Here is a 24,556-nt window from a genome sequence, read left to right on the forward strand (position 1 = left end):
CCGTACTGTGACTCATTGCATCCATTCCAATGACACAAATGGCGCGCTTTCCACGGCCCAAGTGCGTGCATACGCGCCAGCTCCACAGGATAACCACTGAGTCTTAAACTGGGACTTCCCCACTTCTCAAGACATTGGTGTTCTTACCCACAACGACGGCGTGCTCAGCCTCATGGGAATCCAAGACACCTTTGTTGTTCCAGGCCCGATGCAAGCCCGTACTGCGTGACCGGACCTGTAAATTAAGCTGACATCAACTGCCCATCACAGTGCTCTGCACGCACTCCCCAACACCCAAACTCTTGAAACCGGGTAATGGAACAGCTTCATCAACCTACTGGGTCCTTCGCCCGATCTATCCAGTAGTGGCCAAATGGAATTCTGGTTTGGCAGCCGTGTCTATGTCGAGAGCGGCCTCAATTCTTTCTTTACACAATCCTGCGGACTCGACTGTTGGCAATAGCGTATCTCCTGGTGTAAGTCGGAACTTGATATAGAAACGCATCTGCTGTAGCATCAAATACCAGAGCAAATGCGCCCTCAAGCGGCACAAACGTGAATGCGCTACCTGCCTTGAGCGCCAAAGTGAGCCGTGGCTGTTCAGATGCTTCAGATGCATGCTGGTTCGGTGCATTGAAGATAGAAAAGCGGCAGGCGACTCTGGTCCAGCAAGTTTGGGGCAAACACGGAAAGCCAAAGGATTAAGCGAAGGCGGAGACAGATTGGTATAGCCGTAATGGAACCGACAGAGGTATCGATTGGTTTTGAGAGATTTCACACGTTACTCCTGCAGGCTTTTTTGAGTAGTAGAAGCTGAGAGGCGGATCCTGGAGCCATTGCCGCTACTCAAAAGTGTAGTGGAACGTAAAAACCCTGGAGTGCAGCTCAAGAGTTTCCATGATGGATTACTCCTATGGGGTGGCGCACGAAGAGACGTTAAGATCCGTAGTTGGTACTCCAAAATGCAGGAAATTAGTGTCGTTTGTCATATAGGCTTGTTCAATGATAGCAGCAAATGGAGGGGCTTGGAGCACTGGAAATGGTTGGCTGACTTGGAGTTGACCCTCGTAGAAGGACGGCACTTGGACACTGAATTGTAAAAGAAAGGCTGGAATGCACAGGGTTGAAAGAGAGGATCCTATTAAATCAGCGAGCTCTGTGCAGAAGATTAGGCCAAAATAAGCTGTTCTGGAATCACGATGACTGGTTGGGAATATCAAACCGGAAGTATTGATGGAGGGTGGTCATCCTACTATCTCTGGTTAGACCGGATATAAAAGCAAGGACAAGCTCGGTGAAGGATGGATTATAAGCGATGCTGGCCATTTCAAGAAGGAGCTCATGATCTCGGTGATGGAGTGCACGGCCGGTTCGTGAAGATGCAGCTCCGGAGCATTATCCCCCATCAGGCCATCGATGAGGCACGAAGCGGGACCTGCATCGCGGCGATGTGCCCAGCACAAGTAGGACGCCGCGCAAGAAAGCAAGTTCTTGGCTCAAGATCGACCAGCAAGTGGGCCAAGGCAGTGGGCGTAAGGGGCTGATAACGAGTGGGCGGCTCCTGAGATGGACTTGACCAACGGGAGACCATTCTTGAAAGTTATCGAAGTCGCACAGAACGACGGCGTGCATTAGTGCTCACCGGCCGCATGTCGCCCTTTCTCGCGCGACGTTCGAGGTTGACGGGGTTAAATCCACCCTTTCGAAGGCGCTGCATGTGTTCTACGCCGCAGAGCGACGTTTGCAGCAGCCTGCTCCGGGCCTTGGACCGGGATTTCGCTGAGAAGAAGCAGAGAAGTGCCCGACAGCGAGAGGTGACTGGCTGCAAGCTGCATGGGCGTCACTGCGCAGGACCCAAGATGGCGGCAGAGTGAGACGTGATGCTGATGATGGCCAGACTGGGGGAGCTGTGGGGCGGACAGGACCCGACGAGGATCGCTCCCGGTGCTTTCGGCACAGTCACGTGGGCGCTATGCTGATGGGAGCCTAGCCTCGCGGGGGACCGGCGGGCAGCCCAATCAACAACGCTGAATCAGCGACGCCAGACATCGGCAAGTTCGGCAACGACCTGGACAGGCGGTCCAGAGCAGGCCGTGACGTCGGCGGCCAAGAGCGCGGCTCTCTTCCGTCGCACTGCCCACACCACCCAAACATCTCATGCGACCGCCTCATCACCATGCGGACACACGCCTCGCTGGAGAAGGATGAGGAGATCAACAGCGCCGCCTGGGTTGCTGCCAGAGGCGCCGCTGTCGGCGCTGCCAAGGTATGACCCGTCCCACTCCCTCCGCCTGCCGCCTCACCTGCGCAGACTTATTTTTGGCATTGAGAATGCGCTGTGCTTCCCCCATGAATAATTTTTTCTCTTCTGTGTTCGGACCAACCACCAAGTCTTTTCTCGCATCACGCCACAATTCCCAGAAGGTAGCTGATCGTATAGTGGGGCATCGCTTCCGCAGTTCTAGGTGGTGCAGGCTACGTCTTCAGCCCTATATACCGCGGCCTCACCATCCAATTCAAAGTGTACGTAACCATGCCATTGGCTATTCCTTGTATATCCTGCCTAACTGCTGCTTAGATTTCTCCAAATGTCGGGGATGATCTTCGGAAGGTATCGTACAGCTGGCCAGTACCTACCGTGGCTTGTCTCGCTGATTTTTAATTGCAGCATTGTCGAAGCCGATCGTCGTTTGATTGCCCACGAGCAAATTGTGCGTGCCCAAAAGCGGCTTGCCAGAGACGCTGAAGTATGGCGTCGGTACGAGGAGGAATTCGAGGAATTGGGCACGCCAGGTGTTGGTGCGGAGAGTAAAGTGAGCAATCAGAGCCAGCAGAAATGAGGTGCGATTTGCAAAGCCGGGGTTCTTTCATCTCTGGCACAAAAGTTATAAAAACGGACCAGACATTCCTAACAACAAATCTCTCCCTGTATCGATAACGCATACACGGCTCTAACCTACCTGCAGCCAACTCTGTAGGCGCTTGATCTCTCTCAGATGCGGTTCCACTACCAGATGGGGGCTTACCATCAATGCCAGTACATGCCAATGTACACTGGTCACGTTGTACATACCCCACTGTTGCATTCAAAGTGCTTACTGCCAGTACTGCACCTCCTACAGGTATCCGCCAATGAACGACGCGGCGCATCGGGGGGATTGAGTCGAGCACAAAAGAATTGGCTTGATCGCCCAAGCCCATCAGCAACCTATGTCATGGCTGCAAAACAACTGCCGGGTTGTTTCGGGACTAGTGATGGAATTGCTCCATCGAGACCTAACAAGTGCTGACACGCTAGTTCTGATTAGGCAATCGCCAAGCATCGCGATAAGCCCTCAGACGACGAACATTCCAAAGTCTGTGGCACCTGTCTTGAATATAGGCGACGCCACCTCCCTGCATAAGCACATTACCTGCTTTAGAGTATTTTGGCCAACTTTCAAATCCATTGATGCTAAATTGCGCGCTGGACAGCATGCTGGATGTATATCGCTCAAAATGGCCGAAACTCTTCCGACTGCGCCATCCACTAGGTAGATCCCGCGTAAGCCTGTCATCTTGCCATAATCCCCTTCACCCAACCACCTTACGTATAAATAGTCCGGGATGCCAACTCACCCATAAGCTGCCCCGCCAGCATCTCTTGCCTAAAAGCTCATTCTTTCCTCCTGCACCTCTCATTTTCTCAACATACCCACCATGGCATCCAAGCCCACCGTGATCCTCGTTCCAGGTGCCTGGCACCACGAGCACACATGGCATAAGCTCATCCCAGACCTCGAGCGCCGCGGTTACGCTACGCGCGCCATCCGCAACCCGTCGCTCGGCAAGCCCGCTGCCGATGGCCTTGTGGATGCCGACGCAAACCACTTGCGCTCTGTCATCGACCCTTACCTTGCCGCTGGCACCGACGTGATTGTTGTTGCCCACTCTTATGGTGGGAGCGTCTTGTCTCCAGCGCTGGCGGATTACGCTTGGAAGAAGGACGAGGGCGGCAAGGGCAGAGTATTGGGACTCGTGTACATTTCAGCCTTCATTCTGGGCGAGGGCAAGAGCCTTGCGCATATCATGTTCCCCCCGGACGGCAATGGTAGCCCGATGAAAGCTGACGAGGTATGTTTTCCTGTGTGCCTTTCGGCCCCTACCTTCCCTCGCCATCACGTGTCATTCTCTTTCCGCATGCAGTAACACCGCGCGAAAAACAAAAAAAAAAATCAAAAAAAACATACGATACTCATGCAAGCTGGCTCCACCAGAACGGTTTCATCCCCCCACCCGACCCGTACATCTTCTACAACGATCTGCCTGAATCCGAGCAGCGTGAGCTGCACAAAGGCCTGCTGCCCAACCCAGGCAACGTTGGCACCGTGCCCGGTACCGGCGCCCCTTGGCATAATGTGCCCACCGTATTCATCAAGTGCTCCAAGGACGTCATCCTGCCGCTCGACATCCAGCAGAAGATGCTGGACAGCATCGAAGGCAGCGAAAAGGTGCGCGTCGTGACGCTCGACAGCTCGCATTCGCCCATGCTGAGCATGCCGGAAAAGGTGGGCGATGCCGTGGCGTTGGCCGAGGAGCTAGGGAGAGAGAAGTTGGTGAAGGAAGGATTCGCATAGGGTGGTGGAGTTGGACACTGATAGATGGTAAGATGGGTGACGGCCTGTGGCGGATGATAAAGAATGCGAAATTGATGATTTCATTGGAGAATTGAATGACTGTGCTCAGAATCCGACTTTCATCAATTCGTCATCTTCCACGTCCTGGACGCACTCAGAAGCTGCCTATAGTGATTTCGTCTGGTGTTCGCCTGGGGATGGTTGAGGACACGTGATCATGCTTTCCATGTTGAATCACGTTCAAATCAATCCACATCTACAGATTTTTGTTGACGTGTCGACCATCGCATCCATAGCACCACAATCAACCAAAGTGTAGACTTCAAGCAATACATCCTCCGGAGATCCAAGCGCCGCGCTTACTACGAGAGGGGGACCTGCGTGGTCTATTGGTTCCGAGGAGAGCAGGACAATGTAGCATCAATAACTCGAGCTCGCTTAAAATAAGCAGTGTCGGTGCGGCGCATTGATTAGAGTGAGATCTCAGACTACCTGGCAAACACATATTAAACCACTTCCAAAGATGTGAAGCTCTGGCCAGCAGCAAAGCGTCACACGCACCCAGTATAATTCGTTCGCCTTCGTGAAATTACTTCACTACATTCAGTGGCATTACTCACCTTCTACATCATTATTCAAACAAGAAGCGACGGATTCCCCAAACTGGCAACATGGAAAAGATGCAGGGAAGCGATCACCACGACAATCCCCACTACCACAACTACTGGGCAGGTGTTGTCTTTGTTCATAGCGTACATATAGTCGCTAACCTCCGGATGCTGCCATGGGATCTGGAAAAGCTGGTCAACGGCTACGGTCGGGTGTTTATGGCTTATAGTTGGCTCACAGTACTATTCATGCACGGATACTTAACGAGCATGCCGACGGCAGCATCTTCCCAGCAGGTTCTGGGCCATGTAAGTATTTTGACCTCAGCAGAACTCTGTTGTTTTTTCTTTCCATCACGCCAAACATTTAGATAACCCGTTCAGTAATGGGTCAGTCTTTGCTACAAGACACTTATGGTGCAATTCTCCGCTGCAGTATGATAATATACCAGTCGAGAGTTCAACTCAAAAAGCCAGTGCTGAGAAGATGACGGTGGCGAGTGCAAATACGATAAAGAAGCAGTCATTTTCGCTAGTGTTTCCTGCGTGCAGACAGTTTTTGGATATTTTGCGCAGACCCACAGTGGATCGCCGGTGTGTTCGCCAATCTTTATTTGAGTGGCATCCTCGATACGAGTCAGGCGGGACTTCGATAATGTACATGTTGCCCTACCCGGAGCTGCTTGAGTGTAATCCTTCGCATCCGCGCATCTGGCATTGTGGAGCTCGAGATAGTCCGGGACTTCCGATCCATCGCCCGTTAGACTTATGCCATTGGCGAGGCTGACAGACTGCGGCTGAGACCTTGACCGCATCTTGATGATGCAACAGTTGCCCTAAGCGCACAGAACCTGCAGGAGAAATAACATATCCACTGTCGGCTATTGTCACTTGAGCTGGTCTGCCTACGTGGCAACGCCCTACCCCAGCTCAAGCCTCAATCGCCAATGATAGTGCTATCACGCGAGAAGTTCTTTGTGACTGGCGCTCGGCTTTGCAGGGAATCCGTAAAAGTGTGAAAATCTTCGCGGTATCGTGGTTGCCGCTAGATTTACAGCGCTATCCTCGGCCAACGCAATGCATTGCTGTCCTCGACTAACCGAGCGGTGGAGTCGGAGGAAGTGCTCCATGCGTCGATTCCTTGTTTTCACGTCGCATCCGCAACAAGGCGTTCAAATCCACCCTGCTTCTCTTTCACATCTCTCGGTCCAGTGAATCCCACAGGCTGCATTCCAGCCATCAAGTCCGCGCCGAGTTTGCTGTGCCCTGAGTATGAGTATCATGGAGGAAGCGAAGAATGTAGAGATTGCCGAAATCCACGAGCGATGTGAGAAACCTAAAACATCTCGACGAGGACTTTTTTGACTCTTTAGGTGGTGATGTATGGGTCCAGAGGCTGGGCAACCTGGATCTGGAGTTGAAGGTATGTCGCTTCATGCATGTGCTGAAGAGGAGCTGAAAATCGAAGACTCGTGCGGAGAAAGGGTTTCGTTTGGTGTGAGAGATGCCCGGACTCGATTCCTCCACCCCTTGTCGCTGACAAGCACCAGGTTCGCCAAATCGGAAAAAATACACCCGGAATCGAAAATCAAAAGTTTGCCAGTGGTTGGAACTTCCTTCCTTAGGGCCGCTTGCAAGGACGCGAATGGCTTCTTTCGGTGTCGGACACAGACAGTTGGACAGGGTTGTCCACAAGTTATTCACGGTATGATGCACGGAATTGACGTGATATTTCGCTAGACACTAAGGACTACAGAGTCATGGTTTTGCTTCAAAACAAAACATGTCAAGCCCGGCTCAACTGGGTACTTTTGGCAGCAGGTCAACGTGTTTGTTACATGGTCATCCGAATATTCTGTCACAATGCTGCTTTGTGTAGACGCGCCGGACAAGGTCCGCCAGTCTATTCTCAACGCGGCCAAGATGGGTACTGTTGATGAAGACAACCCTTACGGCTGGCATCTACACATTATGGAACCTGTATTGGACCTCTACAATGAATCATTTTGGGGTCTTCGTGATAAAGTCCGAAACGAGGTTGAGAAAAAGGTCTGAACAAAAAAGCTTACCGCACTTTATAATGCACGCACTAACGCATGTCATTCTCCAGAGGGAAATCGCAACCCACACAAACTTTCATGTGCTGCATGACCTTGCAAGACACCTCACTCATCTGGAAGAAACGCTGGAGGTCGCTCTCACTACTCTCGAGAGCATGGAAGCAGCACAAGATGTTCTTCGACGCGAAATATGTCGGGTAAAAGTCAAAAGCCCTCAGTTTAGAGAGGAATTGGAGGGCCTTCTCCGTGAGAATGCACTGGATATGTATCATTCGCGTGGTGCAGTCAAAGCCTCTGCCGCACGTGCGAAGTCTCTCAGCGCGCGTCACAAAAACGAAATCAATCTTGTATGTTGGCCCAAGTTCGGAAAGTCAGATTGCTAATCCTATTTTCTTACAGGCTTTCAATCTCGTCATGCAATATGAGAGCCGCACCATGAAGGTGATTGCCATAGTTACGCTTCTATTCCTCCCAGGATCCTTTGTCGCGGTGAGTGTCCATACCCTCAAAAGAACCAAATCGGACGTATTTCAACACTTTAGCATGTTAGCTGACTTCACTTAACTACTTTTGCAAGTATAGTCCATTTTTGGGATGGGCTTCTTCGACTGCTCCGATGAACGCAATCTCATCCTTGCTGGCGGCTTCTGGATCTACTGGGTGATCACTGTGGGCTTGACAACTCTTACCGTGGCTTGGTGGCTACTTTGGCAACGTTTGGAGGGTACTGAAACACTAAAACCACCGTCAAAGCCATCGTGGCGGTGGAAGCCTCTTTCATATAAATCTTTAAGCAAAGATTCCGTAGTCGACGGCTAAGAGAGCTAAGGAGGTGGCACTCTGCGGTCACCGGCGTTGAATCATGCGGGACTGGAAACGAACGAGAAGAAAGCTTTTGAAGTCCAGAGCTCGTCTCGAGAAAGATGATTATAGTATTGGTGAGGAAATGACCGGCTTATGCGGGAATTTGAAGTTACCATCCGGTACCGATTGAGCTAGCCGGGCAAGGGAAGCCGCGAACTCAGATGAGTTCCTGGGGTGTTGATGGAGGGGGAATTGCTGGCAGGCTTTATGTATAAGAGCAGAGCTACTATTACACGTCTAGGAGGCTCTTGGGAAAGATATTCGTAGCAGAGAGCCTCTGGGAAGTAGAATATTGAAGTCCAGGGCTGTGTTGAGGCCGAGTAGGAATTTTATGCTCAATTGCCGATTTAGGACTAGTGTATATTCATAAGGCATCGTTGCACTACGCTACCACACAGTGCTTTGCGAAAGAAAGTAATCATCTCACGCACTCCAAGCGGAGAAATTGTAGCTACTTTTGAAGGTAGCCGAATGCTGTGTCAGATTATACCGAGTCCCGGAAGCAAGCCTTAAAGGTTCCGCCAGTCTTCCAGATCTGCGATGTTGTTAAGTCAATTAAAGATCCCTACCAACCTGTCATCAGTCTAAACTCTTTTTACAGACTGCTTCTGACATATCCTAATAACCACTAAGTCTACAGTCTGCGCAGGCTGGGTGATGTGCTGGATCTGAACTTGCTCCATCATCGCTTTCCATTACAACAGTTTAGACAACCGAACAGTTTTGTACTATGCCTTCATGTAAACTATGCTGTTTGCGGCTAGGCGCTGATTTGGCTATCTTCTGTAACGATCTTTGCTATGAAGAGCGTGCGACTAGCGATTAAACCAATCAGAACAAGCGACGCCCGCATCATGCATGATGCATCTGGGCACCAGGACCCCCCGCCTCACGCACATTTCGACCGTGCCAGCCCGCGCACCGCATCCGCCAGCTGGCGCGCACGCTAATTTTATCTTCCAGACCTAGAATGGCTTTTTTCTCGCACGCAACCCAGGAATCGTCATGGCTGAGTCAGCAACAAGCACTGCCAGGGATTATACAACTTGTCAATATATGACTGTCGATCCCCAAGCAGACTCCTATGCAGAGAAATGGAAAGCTAGTTTCTTAGCAATCAGGTTCGACTTCTCGTACCCTGCCTCAACTACTGGAGCTGGTAAGCAGCTGATCTGGGCTCTTCCCAAGGCTAAGGCTGACTTCATGGGCAAGTAAGCGAGAACCGTGTTACACAATCCAATTCCCCGGCTTTTTCCCTTCATTGCTGCAGCCACACCTTCGTCAATCAGCAAACCTTGCAGAGACACCAGCGCGAAGCTACCACTTGTCCCAGTTGGACAGGCATGCAACAAACATTCACTTGTCAACTGTGCCAGAAGAACTTCCGCCGCAAATGGAACGTGCAGCAGCACTTATCGGAGAAAAGACACAAATATAGCAAGGAGGAGGCAACGGGACTCGTGAATGTTTGGTATCCAAAAAGGCTTGGAGGGTCGCCAGAGTGAGGGACTGAATTCTATAAGACTGGTCTGCTTAACATTACAACACAGCTGAGAAGTTGAGGCTTTCGTTCCAATGATTTCAGCTTGTCTACTGCATGTCAGTCTTTGCCAACACATGGTTTACCTTACCTGCAATTACATCCGCCGCACAGGCGAGCTGGCTTCATGGCAACATCCAATCCTTACAGTAATCTTAGGCTTAGTTAACCACATCAACCACTCACGAATGTTATGACACATAGACATTTCTTTTCGAAGCGACTTTTATTATGGCGAAAACCACTAATCTATCACCATCAGCATCACAAACCTAGCCAAGCCTACCTCTCAAGCCGGCCTCGCATCCTCTCCACCCCACCCACCTCTTCCCCAATCTTCATCCCCAGACGTATTCATGTCATTTTCCATCTTAAAGGCGGGTGTAGAACAAAAAGGAAATCAAGAATGCCGGCATCTTTGTGCAGTAGCCCCCTCTCCAGCCCCAACCATCCGCCCAATGCAGAACAAATTAAGAAAAGAATAAGGAAAAAGCCTACACTTGTGCAATGAAGAAAAGAAAATAGAACGGCTGCCAATTCATCCTCTGCAGCAGCAGGGCTCGCATGTTCCATGCGGCCATGCCTTACGGTGGTACCAACCGGTGGTTTGAATTCGTTCCATTTGGCGTTGAAATGGCTTGTAAAAAGGGAAAGTCCAAAGCATTTAAACACACAGAACTCCAACGCCCCGCTTCATGACGCGTCTCTGCATCTTCATGGTGCATACTTTATCTCCGCCTCGAGGAGCAAGGCACAGAGATGCCGAGGAAGAGTTGGATGTGAAGGAGTAATTTCCGCATCCGGATGGAAGCTCACGTGGCCAAGGGCAAGATCATGAGGCCCTTTCGAACCAACCAGCATTTCCTCCCGGATTGTCTCTCGACAGCGTTTACAAAATCTCCTTCAACTTGTTCTTTTGTTCGGCCGTCAGGCTGGTCGGGAACTTGATCTTGACGCCGATGACGAAGTCGCCGCGCTCGTTGGGCTTCTTGCTCTTCGGCATACCCAGGCCGGGGAAACGGTCGGTGTATTCGGGTGATGTGGGGCCTCCGGACCGGACGGATACGTTCTTGCCGTCGATGGTCTGGACGGTTCTGTTCCAGCCGGTGAGAGCCTCCTTGAGGTCGATCTCGACGATGTGCTTCAGGTCGTCGCCTTCGCGCTTATACAGCGGATGCTCTTTCTGTGACTAAGTTAGCAAAGCGTGGCTCAACAAAATGGTGTCGACCATTTGGATGACTTACCTCCTGGACGATAAAGTGCAGGTCCTGAGTACCCCCCTCAACCTGATCACCCACATCCGAGAACTTGATCTTCGACCCAGCCTTGAGACCCTTCTTGATGGGAACTTCAAGGATCCTGTCTTGGGTGCTCTGCTTGCCGGTGTTCTTATCGTACGTCTTGCGCTTAATCTTCATTTTCTTGGTCGTGCCGTTGTACAGCTCCTCCAACGACACGGGTAGCGGCTTCTCGACCACCGTGACCTCGGGCGTCTGCGCCCTGCGCGGCTCCTGCGGGAAGCGGCTGCTGCCCGACCTCTTCGCGCCGGGCCTCGCCCCGGCACCGGGGAAGCCTCCGGGCATGCCGCCGAATCCTGCCGCGAAGTCGTCTTCGTCCATGCCACCACCACCACCCATGCCGCCAGCGGCGCCGCTGCGGAAGAACTCGGAGAATATGCTTTCGGGGTTGGAGAAGTTGAAGGCCCCGGGCCCCCCAGCGCCGCCACCGGTCGAAAAGTGGAACGTCCTCGTGCCGCCTCCCGGGCCGCCTGCGCCTCCCATGCCGCTGAAGGGGAAGCCGCCGGCTCCTGCGAAGGGGTTGCCACCGTCCGTCGCGAAGCCTTCGGCACCGTCTGGCGGAGGAGCACCGCCGCGTAGTATGAATTCGAGGCCGAACTGGTCGTACATCTTGCGCTTCTCGGGGTCGGACAGGATTTCGTAGGCTTGCGAGAGTTCTGTCGAGCAGAAAGTCAGTCATACCTGCGGTAGTCATTGTCGCGTTGTGCGACAGAGAATGAGGGGTGAGTTCACTTACCCTTGAACTTCTCAGCAGCTTGCGGGTTGTCCTTGTTCTTGTCGGGGTGCCACTTCAGGGCACCCTTCCTGTAGGCTTTGCGGATATCATCTTGTGATGCGGAGGGGCTGATGCCTGTGGGTGAAAGGTTAGCCTCGCGTGGTCAAGTGGAGCAGGGTGGAAGGTTGGGGTGGACGTACCCAGCGCATCGTAGAGCTTGGTCTCTTTGACCATGGTGCGTGTGTGGAACTAAGTGTTGTGAAATGAAAATCGTAGTGTCGTGAGCGGAGTAGAAGTAGTGGGTAAGTTGAAGGTTTCTAATAGCCAGTGGCAGTGAAGGTAGTGCGTGGAAGTATCATGTGCAAGACAGGTTTCTGGGCGATTCCTCAAGGCCCAGTCTCCCCACGCCGGTGAGCTTGGGCGCCCGGGCCTGACGTACTGGTTCCCGCTCTTATCGATTGTGGAAGCTTCTGGTAGCTTCGATCTCCGCCGCGCTTGGCGCCCACCACAGCCGACCTCTCGAGCCGCAACACCATGATCTACAACAACGCGGGTCATGATGAAATGCCGGACTTTTCTCGCATGTTGACTTCGCGAAATCCATAGCCGGCGGACTTCGTGCTGTGCATCGCTCCTCAAGGCCCATATCTGCTCGTTCAATGGGACTGCTAACGACCACCAACCATGTGCCGGAGAAAACACTAGTGGAGTGTAAATTCTACGCTCACTCTCATTACTGCCTAGCGGCTTCAAAGATCAACGTGTCGTTACGGCGGAACGAAAGGGGTCGCTCAAAGCACCGTAAGCTGCAGCTAGGATTGGCGTATTGTAACGAACTATGCTTGTGAGTATCCTCAATTGGTTGATCGCGAGGTAGGTGGATCAATCAGGTTGAGTGCCAAACGAGATGGGTTGAAATATCAGTAATGAAAACTTTTTTCATTCGATTGCTTTTCGCAATTATCAGAAACCCATCCCAATGTTCCGTATTACGCCATCATAATCCGCAAACTCCCCATCCGGAAGTGGTATGGTACAGGCTCAGTCAATGCTATACTTGCAGCCAGGCGGCTGACTCTCCAAAAGGGCCGGCTGAGCTTAAATCCCAACCAAGCATGCCGTTCCCATCCGTGCACGTGAAATGTTTAGAACTTGGTGTAAATACACCCCTTACTCGCTGTCGCTATCCTTGGCCGACTTGAGCGACTTGCGCTTCTCCTTCTTCTCCTTCTTTTCCGCCTTCCTGCGCTTGCGCTCAGCCTTCTCCTCGGCCGTCTCGCCTTCGTGCTTGCTCTTCCTCTTCTTGTCCTTGGACTCCTCAGCAGGAGCATCGGGAAGCTCTTCGCTGTCAGCGACGGGAGCGACCGGGGGTGCGCTAAGAACATCCTCCTTCGAGGTGGTCTCGGCAAGAGCCTCAGAGCCGGCGGCAGCCTGCTCGGCAGGGGAAAGGTCCTTGTAGTTCTGCTTCCAGGCGGCGGGCGTGTTCTCGTTGACACGGCCATACTTGTCGAGCTTGCCATCGGCCTTGAGCTTCTTCTTCTCGGTGGCAACAGGGCCCAGGCCCCACCTCTTGGGGTAGAGGTCACGCTCCATGATAACACGCTTGATCTTGGCAACAACGCCGTGGTCGCAGGTAGTCATCTCAACAGTGGACATCAGGGCAATACCCAGAGCGATGGCCTCGCCCTTGGTGGTCATAAGAACAACCTCCTCGTGGATCTCGATCTCCTTGTCTGTATTCAAGTTAGCCGAAGTACAAAATGAAATTGAGTAACAGGCACGTACCGAAACGAAGCAGACCGGGGATCATGAGCTTGGCACCATAGCAGACGGCGTTAACAGCGCTGTCCTTGACAACAACCCTCTTGTAGCCAGTGAGGAGAGACTCCAGCGGGGAAATGACGGTACGGAGGTACGACTCGTCCATGCTGTTGTCCTGGACGTACTGGGCGTCGAGGACATCGTGGAGAGTGACCATGTTGTCGTCCTCGCTCATGGCACCGGACCTGACACGCCTGAGCTCCTGCATGTGCGCACCAACGCCGAGCAGCAGACCCAAGTGCACGCAGAGCGTACGAATGTAGGTACCCGCCTCGCAGCTCACCCAGAAGACACCCAGGTGGCGGTCATTGTCGAACTCGTAGAGCTTGCTCTCGTGAATAGTACGGATACGGAGCTGACGCTTGACGGCGGAGATGAGCGGGGGGCGCTGGAAGAGAGCGCCGGTGAGGGACTCGAGAGCACGGGCGAATTGAGCCTCGCCGCCGGGGATCTTGTCGTGGAGACGGATGACGCAGACGTACTCCTTTCCGGCGCCCTGCTGCGACTTGACCAGGCGGGTGGCACGGTCAATGCAGACAATCAGACATCCGGTGACCTTGGGGTCGAGGGTACCGCTGTGACCGGTCTTCTCGCAGCGCAGGATGCGCTTGACCCAAGCGACAACCTCGTGCGAGGAGGGGTTGGAGGGCTTGTCGAGGTTGATGACACCGCTGGAGATGTAGCTCTTGAGATCGCGCTTGTGAGGGGCGCAGCCGTAGGGAATGGGGACGAAATGGTTGCTGCGAGCAAGCATGTTGCTGTAGTTCTTCAGCAGCAGCGGCCACTCGCTGGTGTCAATGGGCGCGGTGGTCGCGGCCGGCTTGATGGTGTAGTCCGCATCGTTGGCAGAGACGAGGTTAGCCATTTTGAAGGTCTCCGCGCGGGGAATGCTGGACGTTGCTGTGTTCGCGCTGCGAGAGGACGGTCGTCGCGTGCTGGAGGTGGAGTGCAAAGCGAAGCTCGACTTTTTTTCGCTTGTCGCTTCTTCTTGCGCTGGCCCGTGCGCGCCACGTTTTGATTGGCTCGGGCTCTCCACACACACCAGCCCTAGATGTCCCGTTAGCACGTCGTCTTTGAACAGCCATTTACGCGACGAGATGTTTCAAAACGGTATCACATGTTTCTGTCGGCATATATGCTTGCCAATGTCAGCAGACTCACCCGTTTTCGCGAGCTGTTCGAGCCGTCGTTGAGAGTTTGAAGAAGAGGACTCCATGTAAATACAAAGAATACTTGCAAACGACTATCTTGCTCTGCCCTTCCTTGCGCTTGGTTGATTTATTCATTGTGTGCATCACGTTTCTGAGTCTCCAATACCTCATCACATGGACCGCTACCAACTGTCTGGTCGAATATGGGCCCCCTGCATTGCTGCGCCGCGCTCACAACTGTCAAAACTACGCCAGAAGGGAAGGCGGGCTCGCCAAACACTTCCATCCTTGAGAGACTTGCTTCTCCGTCTCCACTCCGTGCCTGTATCGTTCGACTGTGCCGCAATGAAGATGTATATAGTGAAAGAAACACGTCGCTCGCTCTCTATAGTATCCAGCCCAGAATTGACCTCTTTTCGGCACGATGGCAAGCGATACCGACTCATCCTACGAAACAGATTCTCTCTACACTGATCTGTCTGCCTCGGTGACCTCGTCCATCAGAGAGGGCAGATTCGAAAACGGCCGCCGGTACCATGCCCACCGAGAAGGCACTTACCTCCTCCCGGACGATGAAAAAGAACAGGACAGACTTGATCTGATGGGCCACTGCTTCAGCCTCGCTCTCAAGGGCGAGCTATATAAAGCGCCCGTGAAAGATCCCAAACTCTGTCTCGATATTGGAACTGGGACAGGACTCTGGGCCCTCGATTTCGCGGACACCCACCCGGACTGTCAAGTGATTGGCACCGACTTAAGCCCCATCCAGCCGTCGTGTAAGGACTCTCTGAAGCGTGCGCGGGAACTATGCTAATCTTGAATTGCGCACGTACAGGGTCTGCGCCGAACTGCAAGTTCATTATCGACGACGCCAATGCCGACTGGATTTATGCCGAGAAAGGTCAATTCGACTTCATACATGCCCGTTACGTCTACGCTGGCATCGATGATTGGGATAAGCTGTGGCGACAGATCTACGAGCACCTTAAAACAGGTGGTTGGGTTGAGCACCAGGAGCCATCGGCCTGGTTTGAGACAGAAGATCCGGGGTTCGAAAATTCGCAGTCGCACTTCTGGCAGGTCCAGACGGACGAAGCATCCGCGAAAATGGGAAGAAGATTCAATGTTGCGCATGAGCAGAAGGATCGTATGATCAAGGCTGGCTTCATAAATGTCCACCAGCACGTTGTGAATGTTCCGCTCGGGACTTGGGACCCGGACAAGATTCAGCTCGGAAAATGCGCTCTGCTCAACATGGTTGAGGCGGTTCGGTAAGTCAGCCATCTACCAATTACGAGAAGAATCGGACTAACGGCTCATTTGCAGGCCAAGCTGCCTGGCAATTTTTACTCGCGTCCTGGGCTGGGACCTTGTCCGTAGCGAAGCACTGAGTGCAGCCGTCATCAAAGAGCAACTCTCCCAGAAGTATAAAACCTACTTCAAGATATACTGTACCTATGGGCAGAAGCCGGAGGCGGCATGATGAGGCTTTGTTTTCGTACATCGATGTAACGGACTGAAAGACGGAAAACGAGCCATTCCTGCAGAGAAGTTTGATTTGGATTACGGTACTGGCATACAAGTACAGCCGCAGAACATCATTAGTTCCGATGTGAATCTTGCTCGTCTTCGTGACCTTTCATTCTCCACCGAGACGGCGGCCCGGACCACGCGTTGACGCCCAACTTGAGCCAGTAGTGCGCGCCTCACCAGGTGGGGCGTAAGCCATGCCGAAGCCACGCTGCTGAGGAGCAGGCCGCACACCACCTCCCTCAAAGTACTGCCTAATAAATCTTGGGGTCTTGATCGGATTGCTGCCACCACCAAATGTCGGCCAAATGCGGGTCAAAAAGTCGTAGAGATGAGCAGAAAGAAGCCCGGTGAGCTGGAGCATAGCCGGTGAGGGTCCATCCGCGACGAAGGTCCAGACCAATAGCAGATAGGGTAGGTATTTGGCCTGAATGGTGACGATGAAGAACGTTACCATCCTGCTGCTGTTGTCCTGGGCGAACGTGTACGTGACTGCCATCATGAGGGCGGAGAGGAGAACGACAGAACCAAGCCAGTAGCCAGCCAGAGCCTTGAACGAAGTTAGCAATCATTCGTCTGCTTCGTCCGTCTGTGGGGCGACAGTATAGGCTAGGCATGTGAAGGTGTGTAGGGAGTCAAAACCACAAAACGAAATGGATAATCCGTTCAGTTTTCTCAAGACATTCCCACCATGGCTACACCGCACATGGACCATAAGGATTTTGCGAATGATTGACGCATGTGAAGTGCAGCGGTGATCTTCCTCGATTCCAGGAACCGCTTCAGCTAGAGAGACTGGGCGGGCAGATATTCGAGGTTGAAAAAGAAAGAGGCGTCGAAGGGAGCAATGCGCGCATAGCCAAGACACGGGACTTACCGAAATAACAAGGCCATTGAAGGCGATGTACGTGAGGAAGGAACCCGGTTCAGTAAAGCGCGAGGAGCTGAGCTCCAGCTGCGAACCATACTGGTACAGGAAGTATGGGTCGAATATGATACCAGTCCGCGGCCCAGTTATGAAGAAGGCAGTAACCAGCCTCCAGATCTGTGGTGGAAAGGCGAAGATCTTGTATGGAAGGAAGACCAAAGGGTAGGCGGGAATGAGGTTGCTATAGACGCCGATGGAGGTGACAAACGAGCCTACAACGAGGGTCCTGCAAATCAGCATCTGAATCAGTATCTGCGTACGAGTATGATCAAGCTACGGACATACCTCGTCACCGGCGGCCAAGACCAAACGACATCCATGTTTGGCAGTGGTGTCGGCGGTGGTGGATTGGAGTTGGACGGAGACAGACGGATGGACAGGCGCCGGGCCGCGCGCAAGGTTTAAGGTCGCGGCTGCCTGGAAGCCTCTGGAAGGCCAACCGTTGTTTGTGTTTCGTGGCAGTTTGGCGACAAGCTCCAGCTGCGCCTCTCGACGCCGGGAGCACAGAAAGGCCGATCGCCGGCAGGCACTGGCCGCAAAAGCCGCAGCCAAGCGCCCGCGCGCGCCCCGCACAGGGGTTTGCCGCAGCGATGACGGAGGCGGTGGCACCCCACCATAGAATTCTTTTGAGTCACTTTCAGGCGCGCCCAACGACACCTCGAAGTAAACATCAACGAAGGTGGGTCTCCAAGCTCTCTGCTGCATATAAATCCGTCCATTTCAATCGTCCTCTCGCCCCCGACCCTTTGCATCGGGTTTCGAGCTCAATTGATCGCTCACGCTCCGTCTGCAGGACCATCGTTTATTTGAATCTTCGCCAAAATGGACGCTATTCCCCCCGTTACCGGCTCTAGCCAGTCCATCCTCCTGCTCGGCTCCGGCTTTGGTGAGTGATGATTATGTCGGCTAAATGGCTTCGTTCTGATTTGGTGTTCAGTGGCCCGTCCCACTGCCGAGATCCTGAGCGAGTCCGGCTTCAACGTACGTGCCACCACCCCACTGATTACATCTGTAAATTCTAACGTCACTTAGGTCACCGTTGGTAAGTAAAAACGTCACTTCGGAAGTCGAATTAGGAGCCAACAATCTTCGTAGCCTGCCGTACCCTTGAGAACGCCAAGAAGTTCTCTGAGGGCATCAAGAACGCCACCGCCATCTCCCTTGACGTCTCGGACGACAAGGCTCTTGATGCGCAGGTTGGCAAGCACGCTCTTGTAAGTGATACAATCCACCAGATTGACCATTGGCCCAAAAACTGATTGATTGCAGACCATCTCCCTGATTCCCTACACCCACCACGCCACTGTCATCAAGTCTGCCATCCGCAACGTAAGTCATGACCTACTACTGATCAAACCAAGCAATTCTCACACCCATGTAGAAGAAGCATGTCGTCACCACCAGCTACGTCTCTCCCGCGATGATGGAGCTGGATGCCGAGGCCAAGGCTGCTGGCATCACCGTCATGAACGAGATCGGTCTCGACCCCGGTATTGACCACCTGTACGCCGTCAAGACCATCGATGAGGTGCACAAGGCTGGTGGCAAGATCACCTCCTTCCTGTCCTACTGCGGTGGTCTCCCCGCCCCCGAGGACTCTGACAACCCGCTCGGCTACAAGTTCTCGTGGTCTTCTCGCGGTGTCCTCCTTGCTCTCCGCAACGCCGCCAAGTACTACGACGGCGGCAAGGTCGTCGACATTGCTTCCAAGGACCTGATGGGCACTGCCAAGCCCTACTTCATCTACCCTGGCTACGCTTTCGTCGCCTACCCCAACCGTGACAGCACTCCCTACAAGGAGCGCTACAACATCCCGGAGGCTGACACCATCGTCCGTGGTACCCTCCGTTTCCAGGGCTTCCCCGAGTTCATCAAGGCTCTCGTCGACATTGGCTTCCTGTCTGACGATGAGGTCGACTACCTCAAGCCCGGCAGCACTCCTCTGTCCTGGCGCGAGGTCACCAAGCGCGTCCTTGGCTCCTCCTCTGACGCCGACACCGACCTCGTCTGGGCCATTGGCTCTAAGACCAACTTCGCCAACAACGAGGAGAAGGCCCGCATCCTCAACGGTCTCCGCTGGATCGGCATGTTCAGCCAGGAGCCCGTCACTCCCCGCGGCAACCCTCTCGACACCCTCTGCGCCACTCTTGAGAAGAAGATGCAGTACGAGAAGGGCGAGAGGGATATGGTCATGCTGCAGCACAAGTTCGGCATTGAGCATGCTGACGGCTCCAAGGAGGTTCGCACCTCGACTCTCGTCGAGTACGGTGCTCCCGAGGGCTCTGGCGGTTACTCCGCCATGGCCAAGCTCGTCGGTGTTCCTTGCGCCGTTGCCGTCAAGCAGGTCCTGAACGGCTCCATCAGCGAGAAGGGTATTCTCGCCCCCATGACTCCTGCTATCAACGACCCGTAAGTCTTTTCTAGAATTCCCACGAATGATTGGCATGCTAACGTTAGTATTGCAGGCTCATCAAGGAGCTCAAGGAGAAGTACGGCATTGAGATGAAGGAGAAGACCATTGCTTAAATGCACAATTTGACCCATACGAACAACTGACGTAAAAACAAAAGGGTAACTAGGAAAAATAAAAGGGATCCAGGACACTGCTTTTGCATGATGCTATTTGTGATATGCAGACTTTCACATAACCACCTATGTCTCCAACCAGCAATAGCTAACAGTATCCCAATGCCTAATCAGAACATTGCAATTCATGTTCATTCTTCACATGCTGGATCAGGCACAATTGAACTAGAATTACAATCTCGTCTTCTGAACATGCATTGCCATCCCTCATGGTCAAGCTGGAACGAGTTGGCCCCGTACAAACTCTTCCAGCGAAGCCTCTACTATGCTTAAACAAACGGTATCTGGCATTTTCAGTCAAAGTGCATTCTCCCTTAGGGGCGTTGTACAGGTTCACAGTCTAGGATACGGCGATTCCACACTAAGCGTATCGCCTTTCACGGTCCTTGGGGAGATTGATGAAACCCCTCCGCAAGGTCCAGACTACCCTCAAAGTTCTTGAATTTCATGCATCTCCTGGGTATTCATTCTCCGCCTTCTTGGGCTCCACCTGGCATTTGTGATGACTGCTGTTCTTCCTCAGCGTTTGCTGGAAAGCTTAGATGTTTCCAATCCTCGATCTTTTACTGTGTCAGCCAGACAAAACATCGGTGAGTAAAATTCGCGCTTACCTCTTCGATTACACTTCTCAAGCGATCCCTGATACTGTCTACCGCATAAGAGCCCAGCAACAGTCTCAATGGCGGATATGAGCAATGCCCCAATTGCCAGACCAATTCGGCACTCTTGACTGCACTAGTGGGTTGCCGATCATTCAGCCATTGAACCATGCGCTTCGCATGTCCAGCGGGTGCAGTCGGGCCATTGTATGGTTCTCTTGCCGGCTTCACAAAGAAGTGGCCATACCGCTTTAACTTGACGCCCTCTCCGTCGGAATCCTCCGGCTCATCCAACCGCACATGCCCCGGCTCTACCAGCGTCGCCTTGATATTGAACGCATCCACTTCATACAACATACTTTCAATCAACCCTTCCACTGCATATTTCGTTGCGCAGTACGGCCCCAACCCAGGCACGCCCAACGCGCCTGCCGTGCTACTAAAAATCAAGTACCTGCCATGCTGCTGAGCGCGAAACAGCGGCAAGGTGAGCTGAAGTATATGCACGGTGCCGAAGAAATTCGTCTCGACCTGCGCCCGTAGCTCAGCCTCGTCCTGCTCCTCACACGCGCCAATGACGCCGTAGCCGGTACAATTGGCCACGATGCCGAAAGAGCCCCAGCGGTTCGTGACGGCCTTGATGGCAGCAGCGACCGTCTCGCGGGCGCGCACGTCGCACAGCAGGCCGAGGCAGTTGGGCCCGTTGCTGGCCTCCCACCGCTTCATCTGCTCGACCGTGTTCTCCTGCGTCCACCCGACGGCGGCCACGCGGTCGCCGTGCGCCAGCGCCGCCCGCGTCAGCGACCGCCCCATGTGGCCCGTCGCGCCGAAGATGATCCACGTCGCCTGCTTGACCGGGTTGGTGTTGGCGTCGCCGCTGCCGCTCGTCGGCGGCTCGCATGTCGCGGGCAGCTGGAGGCGCGGCTGGTGCCGCAGCGCGGTCGAGGGGGAGAGGCTGGGGCTGTCGGCGTCGTTGTTCATGGCATCGGTCGGGCGGAGCGTGTCGTCCGCGGGGAAATTGGACGGAGACAAGGTGGTGATGGGAGAGTCTGGGGAAAGCCTAGATGGCCGTGACGCGGTGCGGGCGCGTGGACGTCATTGCGGAGGATTTGCTGTGGACCGCGAGTCAGGAAGCACGTCCTCGACCAGCTCCGCGTCAAACACCTGCAGTTTCTTCTCGCAATTTATGCAGAACCATGTCCTTGCGGTAGACGCTAGTCTCCCCGTGTCTCCCTCCTGCACAATGGATGCTGCAAGAGGCAGGTTCCCCATTCTGCGAGCTGAATACCAGACACTGACTTCGACCCCGCCAGACGTGCCCGCCCTGGCACCGACACCGCAGCCCACCGGCCTCTCCTTCACCCAGGGCTTCCTGCTAGGCCAGCTCTCGGTGACGCTCCTGATCTTCTTCTTCATCAAATTCTTCATCTTCGGCGAGCCGCCGCCGGCCGACGTGCGGCACGCGACGCGGGCGGCGGAACGGCGCGAACGCACCCTCGCCCACCAGCGCACCCTCTCCGCAACCGCCGCCGGCGTCCCGCCCGCGTCCTCGACTCTCCTCCGCCACAAACGCAGCACCATCCTGCGCCCGCCGCCGCCCGTCACCAGCGCCACCATCCTCGCCAAGACCTACTACAACGTCAAGGGCCACCAGCCCGAGAGCCTGGACTGGTTCAACGTGCTGATCGCCCAGACCATCGCCCAGTTGCGTGCCGACGCCCGCCAGGACGACGCCGTGCTGACTTCGCTGACCAACATTCTGAACGGCCCCACGCGTCCGGACTGGCTGGGAGAGATACGCGTCACCGAGATCGAGCTGGGCGACGAGTTTCCCATTTTCAGCAATTGCAGGGTTATTCCGGTCGAGGATGGCGGGTTGGGATTGGGTAGCCCGAATAAGAGTGACGGGGGTCTCTCGAATGAGGGCAGGTTGCAGGCACGGATGGACGTGGATTTGAGCGACGTCATCACCTTGGGCATCGAAACGACGTTGATGCTGAATTGGCCAAGACCCAGGGTCGCAGTGCTGCCTGTTGCTCTGGCAGTGTCAGTGGTGCGGTTTAGTGGAACTGTGAGTATTATCTACATTTGACTCTTTGGCTCAGTCGACTGACCTGGTATATAGCTCTCACTGTCCTTTATCCCATCCACACAGCCGTCAGCTTCTGCAGACCTCAATTCCTCCAACCCAGGCTCCAATTCTTCGTCACATACTCCTACTACCCTAGCCTTCACCTTCCTGGATGACTATCGCCTCGATCTCTCAGTTCGCTCTCTTCTTGGTAGCCGTTCACGCCTTCAGGACGTTCCTAAAATTGCCCAGCTTATTGAGAGCCGCCTGCACACATGGTTCGATGAGCGCTGCGTCGAGCCTCGATTCCAGCAAATTGTAGTGCCTAATGTTTGGCCGCGCAAGAAGAACACCCGCGGCGGCGACGAGGGCGGCTCTGCCGGCGAAGAAGGCTCCGAGCAGGCGGCCGAGGAACCCGCCGTCGACGCTATGGCCGAAAGCATCGAGACGGTCATGGATGGCGGCAGCAAGGCCGGTGGACGCACGAACGGCTCGGCGTCGCAGGCAGCTTCTTCCAGCTCGGCAGCGCTACCGAAGCCGCAACGGCAGTTCGCTCCAGGCTCGGCGAATGAGCTTGAGGCCCGCATGGCTGTGGAGGGCCAGAAGCTTCGCGAAGCCGAGGAAAGGGCCGGCCGGGTGGAGCGTGCCCGACAGGGTAGGGAGTTGAGAGACGAGGGCGTGCGGTTAAGGGCGGGACACTCACATTCGGCGAGTCGAGAAGCTAGCGCGAGAGGGGATTGGCGGACCAGAATGCCGGGCGGAATATCTGGTGTGGGTACTCCCACTGCAGAGTGATGGTGCTGGCATTCCGGCTAAAGGGGCTCCGCTTGAATCAAGCAGGAGTAGGAAAACGCTGCAGGTGATTGCGAAGAGAGGGTTGTGGAAGGTCCCACATGCCTTTTTCAAACTTGAAAGCGTGTTGCGTCCCCAAGTGAGTGTACGATTTCAGCATGGCATGGCGTTGGAGGAATTCTGCCACAGGTACGCAATCATCTCTACATCTGTATTTTATCAAAGTCCTGGAGATCACCCTGCATGTTTGGGTGTGGATCTAATTCAATCACAACTCCCATTGCGAACACTTCTTTCGTCCTTCAGATTCTTATTTCTGTAATTCCTCAGAAGTACATGTTCCACGACGCTGCTACTGCGCTGGTTTCCAAGGTATGTCCAACCTTTCAAGAGCTCTTAACTCTGCGGACCCACCGAACGTCTGTTATACGTCTGTGCTTTCTTCGAGTGGTCCGGGAATCCGTGATAAGGGATGGGTCTAAGGGTATAGGAGACTGTTGAGATGGATGCGTAGAGGTTCACGCCAAGTGGTGGCGTCTCGTACACTGTGGGGAAATTTTTCCATAGGTGCCGCCAAGGGTCCAATTTCGCTTCTCACGCCGGACAGCAGACGATAGTGCCATGATGGCGCCAAAGGGTCCGAAGGTCACACCTGACAGCTTCCTAAAGTGCGGTACTATGATGGCTGCTCTGCTGATACTGTTGTGTGAGAGTCATGTATCTCAGAGAAAGGTGTGTGTATCGTTTTACGTGTACTATCTACACTTAGTCACTGCCCTTCCCCCAACAGCCATCGCCATGCTACTCTGATCCACCCTCAATTTCACACTGGGATCGGAAAAGCCGGCTTGCCGCCACAAGGATATCCTCACCAGCGTCCCGGATTCGGACTCGGAACAGAATCGGCAGCTCCGGCGATCTACCCGCCTGATTTTTTGAACGGCCCGGCGCGGGATATACCCGAGTCAGTATACGAGATTGCCGAAGAGCCTCCATTGTTGCCAAGAGTCGGTGTACATAGGGGTGTTGTAGCCGAAGGCTAGCTTGGGTTTGTATTTCGCTCATACCATGGGTAGGCGAAGCTATCATCCGGAAGTAAATGTCGAATTAACGATTGTACATTCACACCCGGGCGATAGCTTCTACTACCCACATATGTTGTTCATTGTAGGAAGGTACTGAGGAATAATTCTTTTGCTATTCCTCGCGCTAGCCTTCGACTGTCACGTCACGCCTCTGGAGATGGAGAACTTCGTATCCGGTATATTCCATGTCCGAATATAGCAGGCGCAAGCAAAGAGGCGAAACGGTGGAGGCAGACGGCCTCCACTCTAAAAGCCAAGAACAAGGAAGAGTCCTGCAGCTAGCGCATTCTCC

General features: G+C 53.9%; 9 protein-coding genes across 9 annotated transcripts; 5 read left to right on the forward strand and 4 right to left on the reverse strand.

The window, feature by feature from the left end:
* Positions 1-2,176: 2,176 nt before the first annotated feature.
* LTHEOB_3873 (Imidazoleglycerol-phosphate dehydratase) lies at positions 2,177-2,840 on the forward strand (the record flags this gene model as incomplete). The annotated part of the gene is made up of 4 exons (XM_035512844.1): positions 2,177-2,266; positions 2,441-2,523; positions 2,579-2,611; positions 2,669-2,840. 4 exons carry the CDS (start codon positions 2,177-2,179, stop codon positions 2,838-2,840), a joined length of 378 nt encoding a protein of 125 aa, XP_035375266.1.
* An 859-nt stretch (positions 2,841-3,699) lies between these two features.
* On the forward strand, positions 3,700-4,616 carry LTHEOB_3874 (Microsomal signal peptidase; the record flags this gene model as incomplete). Its single annotated transcript, XM_035512845.1, has 2 exons — positions 3,700-4,113; positions 4,257-4,616. 2 exons carry the CDS (start codon positions 3,700-3,702, stop codon positions 4,614-4,616), a joined length of 774 nt encoding a protein of 257 aa, XP_035375267.1.
* A 5,961-nt stretch (positions 4,617-10,577) lies between these two features.
* Positions 10,578-11,935, reverse strand: LTHEOB_3875 (Heat shock protein DNAJ; the record flags this gene model as incomplete). Its single annotated transcript, XM_035512846.1, has 4 exons — positions 10,578-10,871; positions 10,933-11,642; positions 11,723-11,836; positions 11,902-11,935. The coding sequence occupies 4 exons, from the start codon at positions 11,933-11,935 to the stop codon at positions 10,578-10,580; spliced, it is 1,152 nt and encodes a 383-aa protein (XP_035375268.1).
* Positions 11,936-12,871: 936 nt separating this feature from the next.
* LTHEOB_3876 (Centromere microtubule binding protein cbf5) lies at positions 12,872-14,387 on the reverse strand (the record flags this gene model as incomplete). The annotated part of the gene is made up of 2 exons (XM_035512847.1): positions 12,872-13,434; positions 13,487-14,387. 2 exons carry the CDS (start codon positions 14,385-14,387, stop codon positions 12,872-12,874), a joined length of 1,464 nt encoding a protein of 487 aa, XP_035375269.1.
* A 710-nt stretch (positions 14,388-15,097) lies between these two features.
* LTHEOB_3877 (Tam domain methyltransferase protein) lies at positions 15,098-16,156 on the forward strand (the record flags this gene model as incomplete). The annotated part of the gene is made up of 3 exons (XM_035512848.1): positions 15,098-15,449; positions 15,509-15,944; positions 16,000-16,156. 3 exons carry the CDS (start codon positions 15,098-15,100, stop codon positions 16,154-16,156), a joined length of 945 nt encoding a protein of 314 aa, XP_035375270.1.
* Positions 16,157-16,312: 156 nt separating this feature from the next.
* On the reverse strand, positions 16,313-17,451 carry LTHEOB_3878 (Er-associated proteolytic system protein Der1; the record flags this gene model as incomplete). Its single annotated transcript, XM_035512849.1, has 3 exons — positions 16,313-16,753; positions 17,081-17,357; positions 17,417-17,451. 3 exons carry the CDS (start codon positions 17,449-17,451, stop codon positions 16,313-16,315), a joined length of 753 nt encoding a protein of 250 aa, XP_035375271.1.
* Positions 17,452-17,953: 502 nt separating this feature from the next.
* On the forward strand, positions 17,954-19,657 carry LTHEOB_3879 (Saccharopine dehydrogenase; the record flags this gene model as incomplete). The annotated part of the gene is made up of 7 exons (XM_035512850.1): positions 17,954-18,017; positions 18,069-18,112; positions 18,164-18,173; positions 18,227-18,345; positions 18,401-18,460; positions 18,513-19,540; positions 19,597-19,657. 7 exons carry the CDS (start codon positions 17,954-17,956, stop codon positions 19,655-19,657), a joined length of 1,386 nt encoding a protein of 461 aa, XP_035375272.1.
* Positions 19,658-20,181: 524 nt separating this feature from the next.
* On the reverse strand, positions 20,182-21,297 carry LTHEOB_3880 (Short-chain dehydrogenase/reductase SDR; the record flags this gene model as incomplete). Its single annotated transcript, XM_035512852.1, has 2 exons — positions 20,182-20,277; positions 20,329-21,297. The coding sequence occupies 2 exons, from the start codon at positions 21,295-21,297 to the stop codon at positions 20,182-20,184; spliced, it is 1,065 nt and encodes a 354-aa protein (XP_035375273.1).
* Positions 21,298-21,559: 262 nt separating this feature from the next.
* LTHEOB_3881 (uncharacterized protein) lies at positions 21,560-23,182 on the forward strand (the record flags this gene model as incomplete). Its single annotated transcript, XM_035512853.1, has 2 exons — positions 21,560-22,387; positions 22,442-23,182. 2 exons carry the CDS (start codon positions 21,560-21,562, stop codon positions 23,180-23,182), a joined length of 1,569 nt encoding a protein of 522 aa, XP_035375274.1.
* Positions 23,183-24,556: the final 1,374 nt, after the last annotated feature.

This window comes from Lasiodiplodia theobromae (assembly GCF_012971845.1).
Source record: "Lasiodiplodia theobromae strain AM2As chromosome Unknown scaffold_10, whole genome shotgun sequence".
NCBI lineage: Eukaryota > Fungi > Ascomycota > Dothideomycetes > Botryosphaeriales > Botryosphaeriaceae > Lasiodiplodia > Lasiodiplodia theobromae.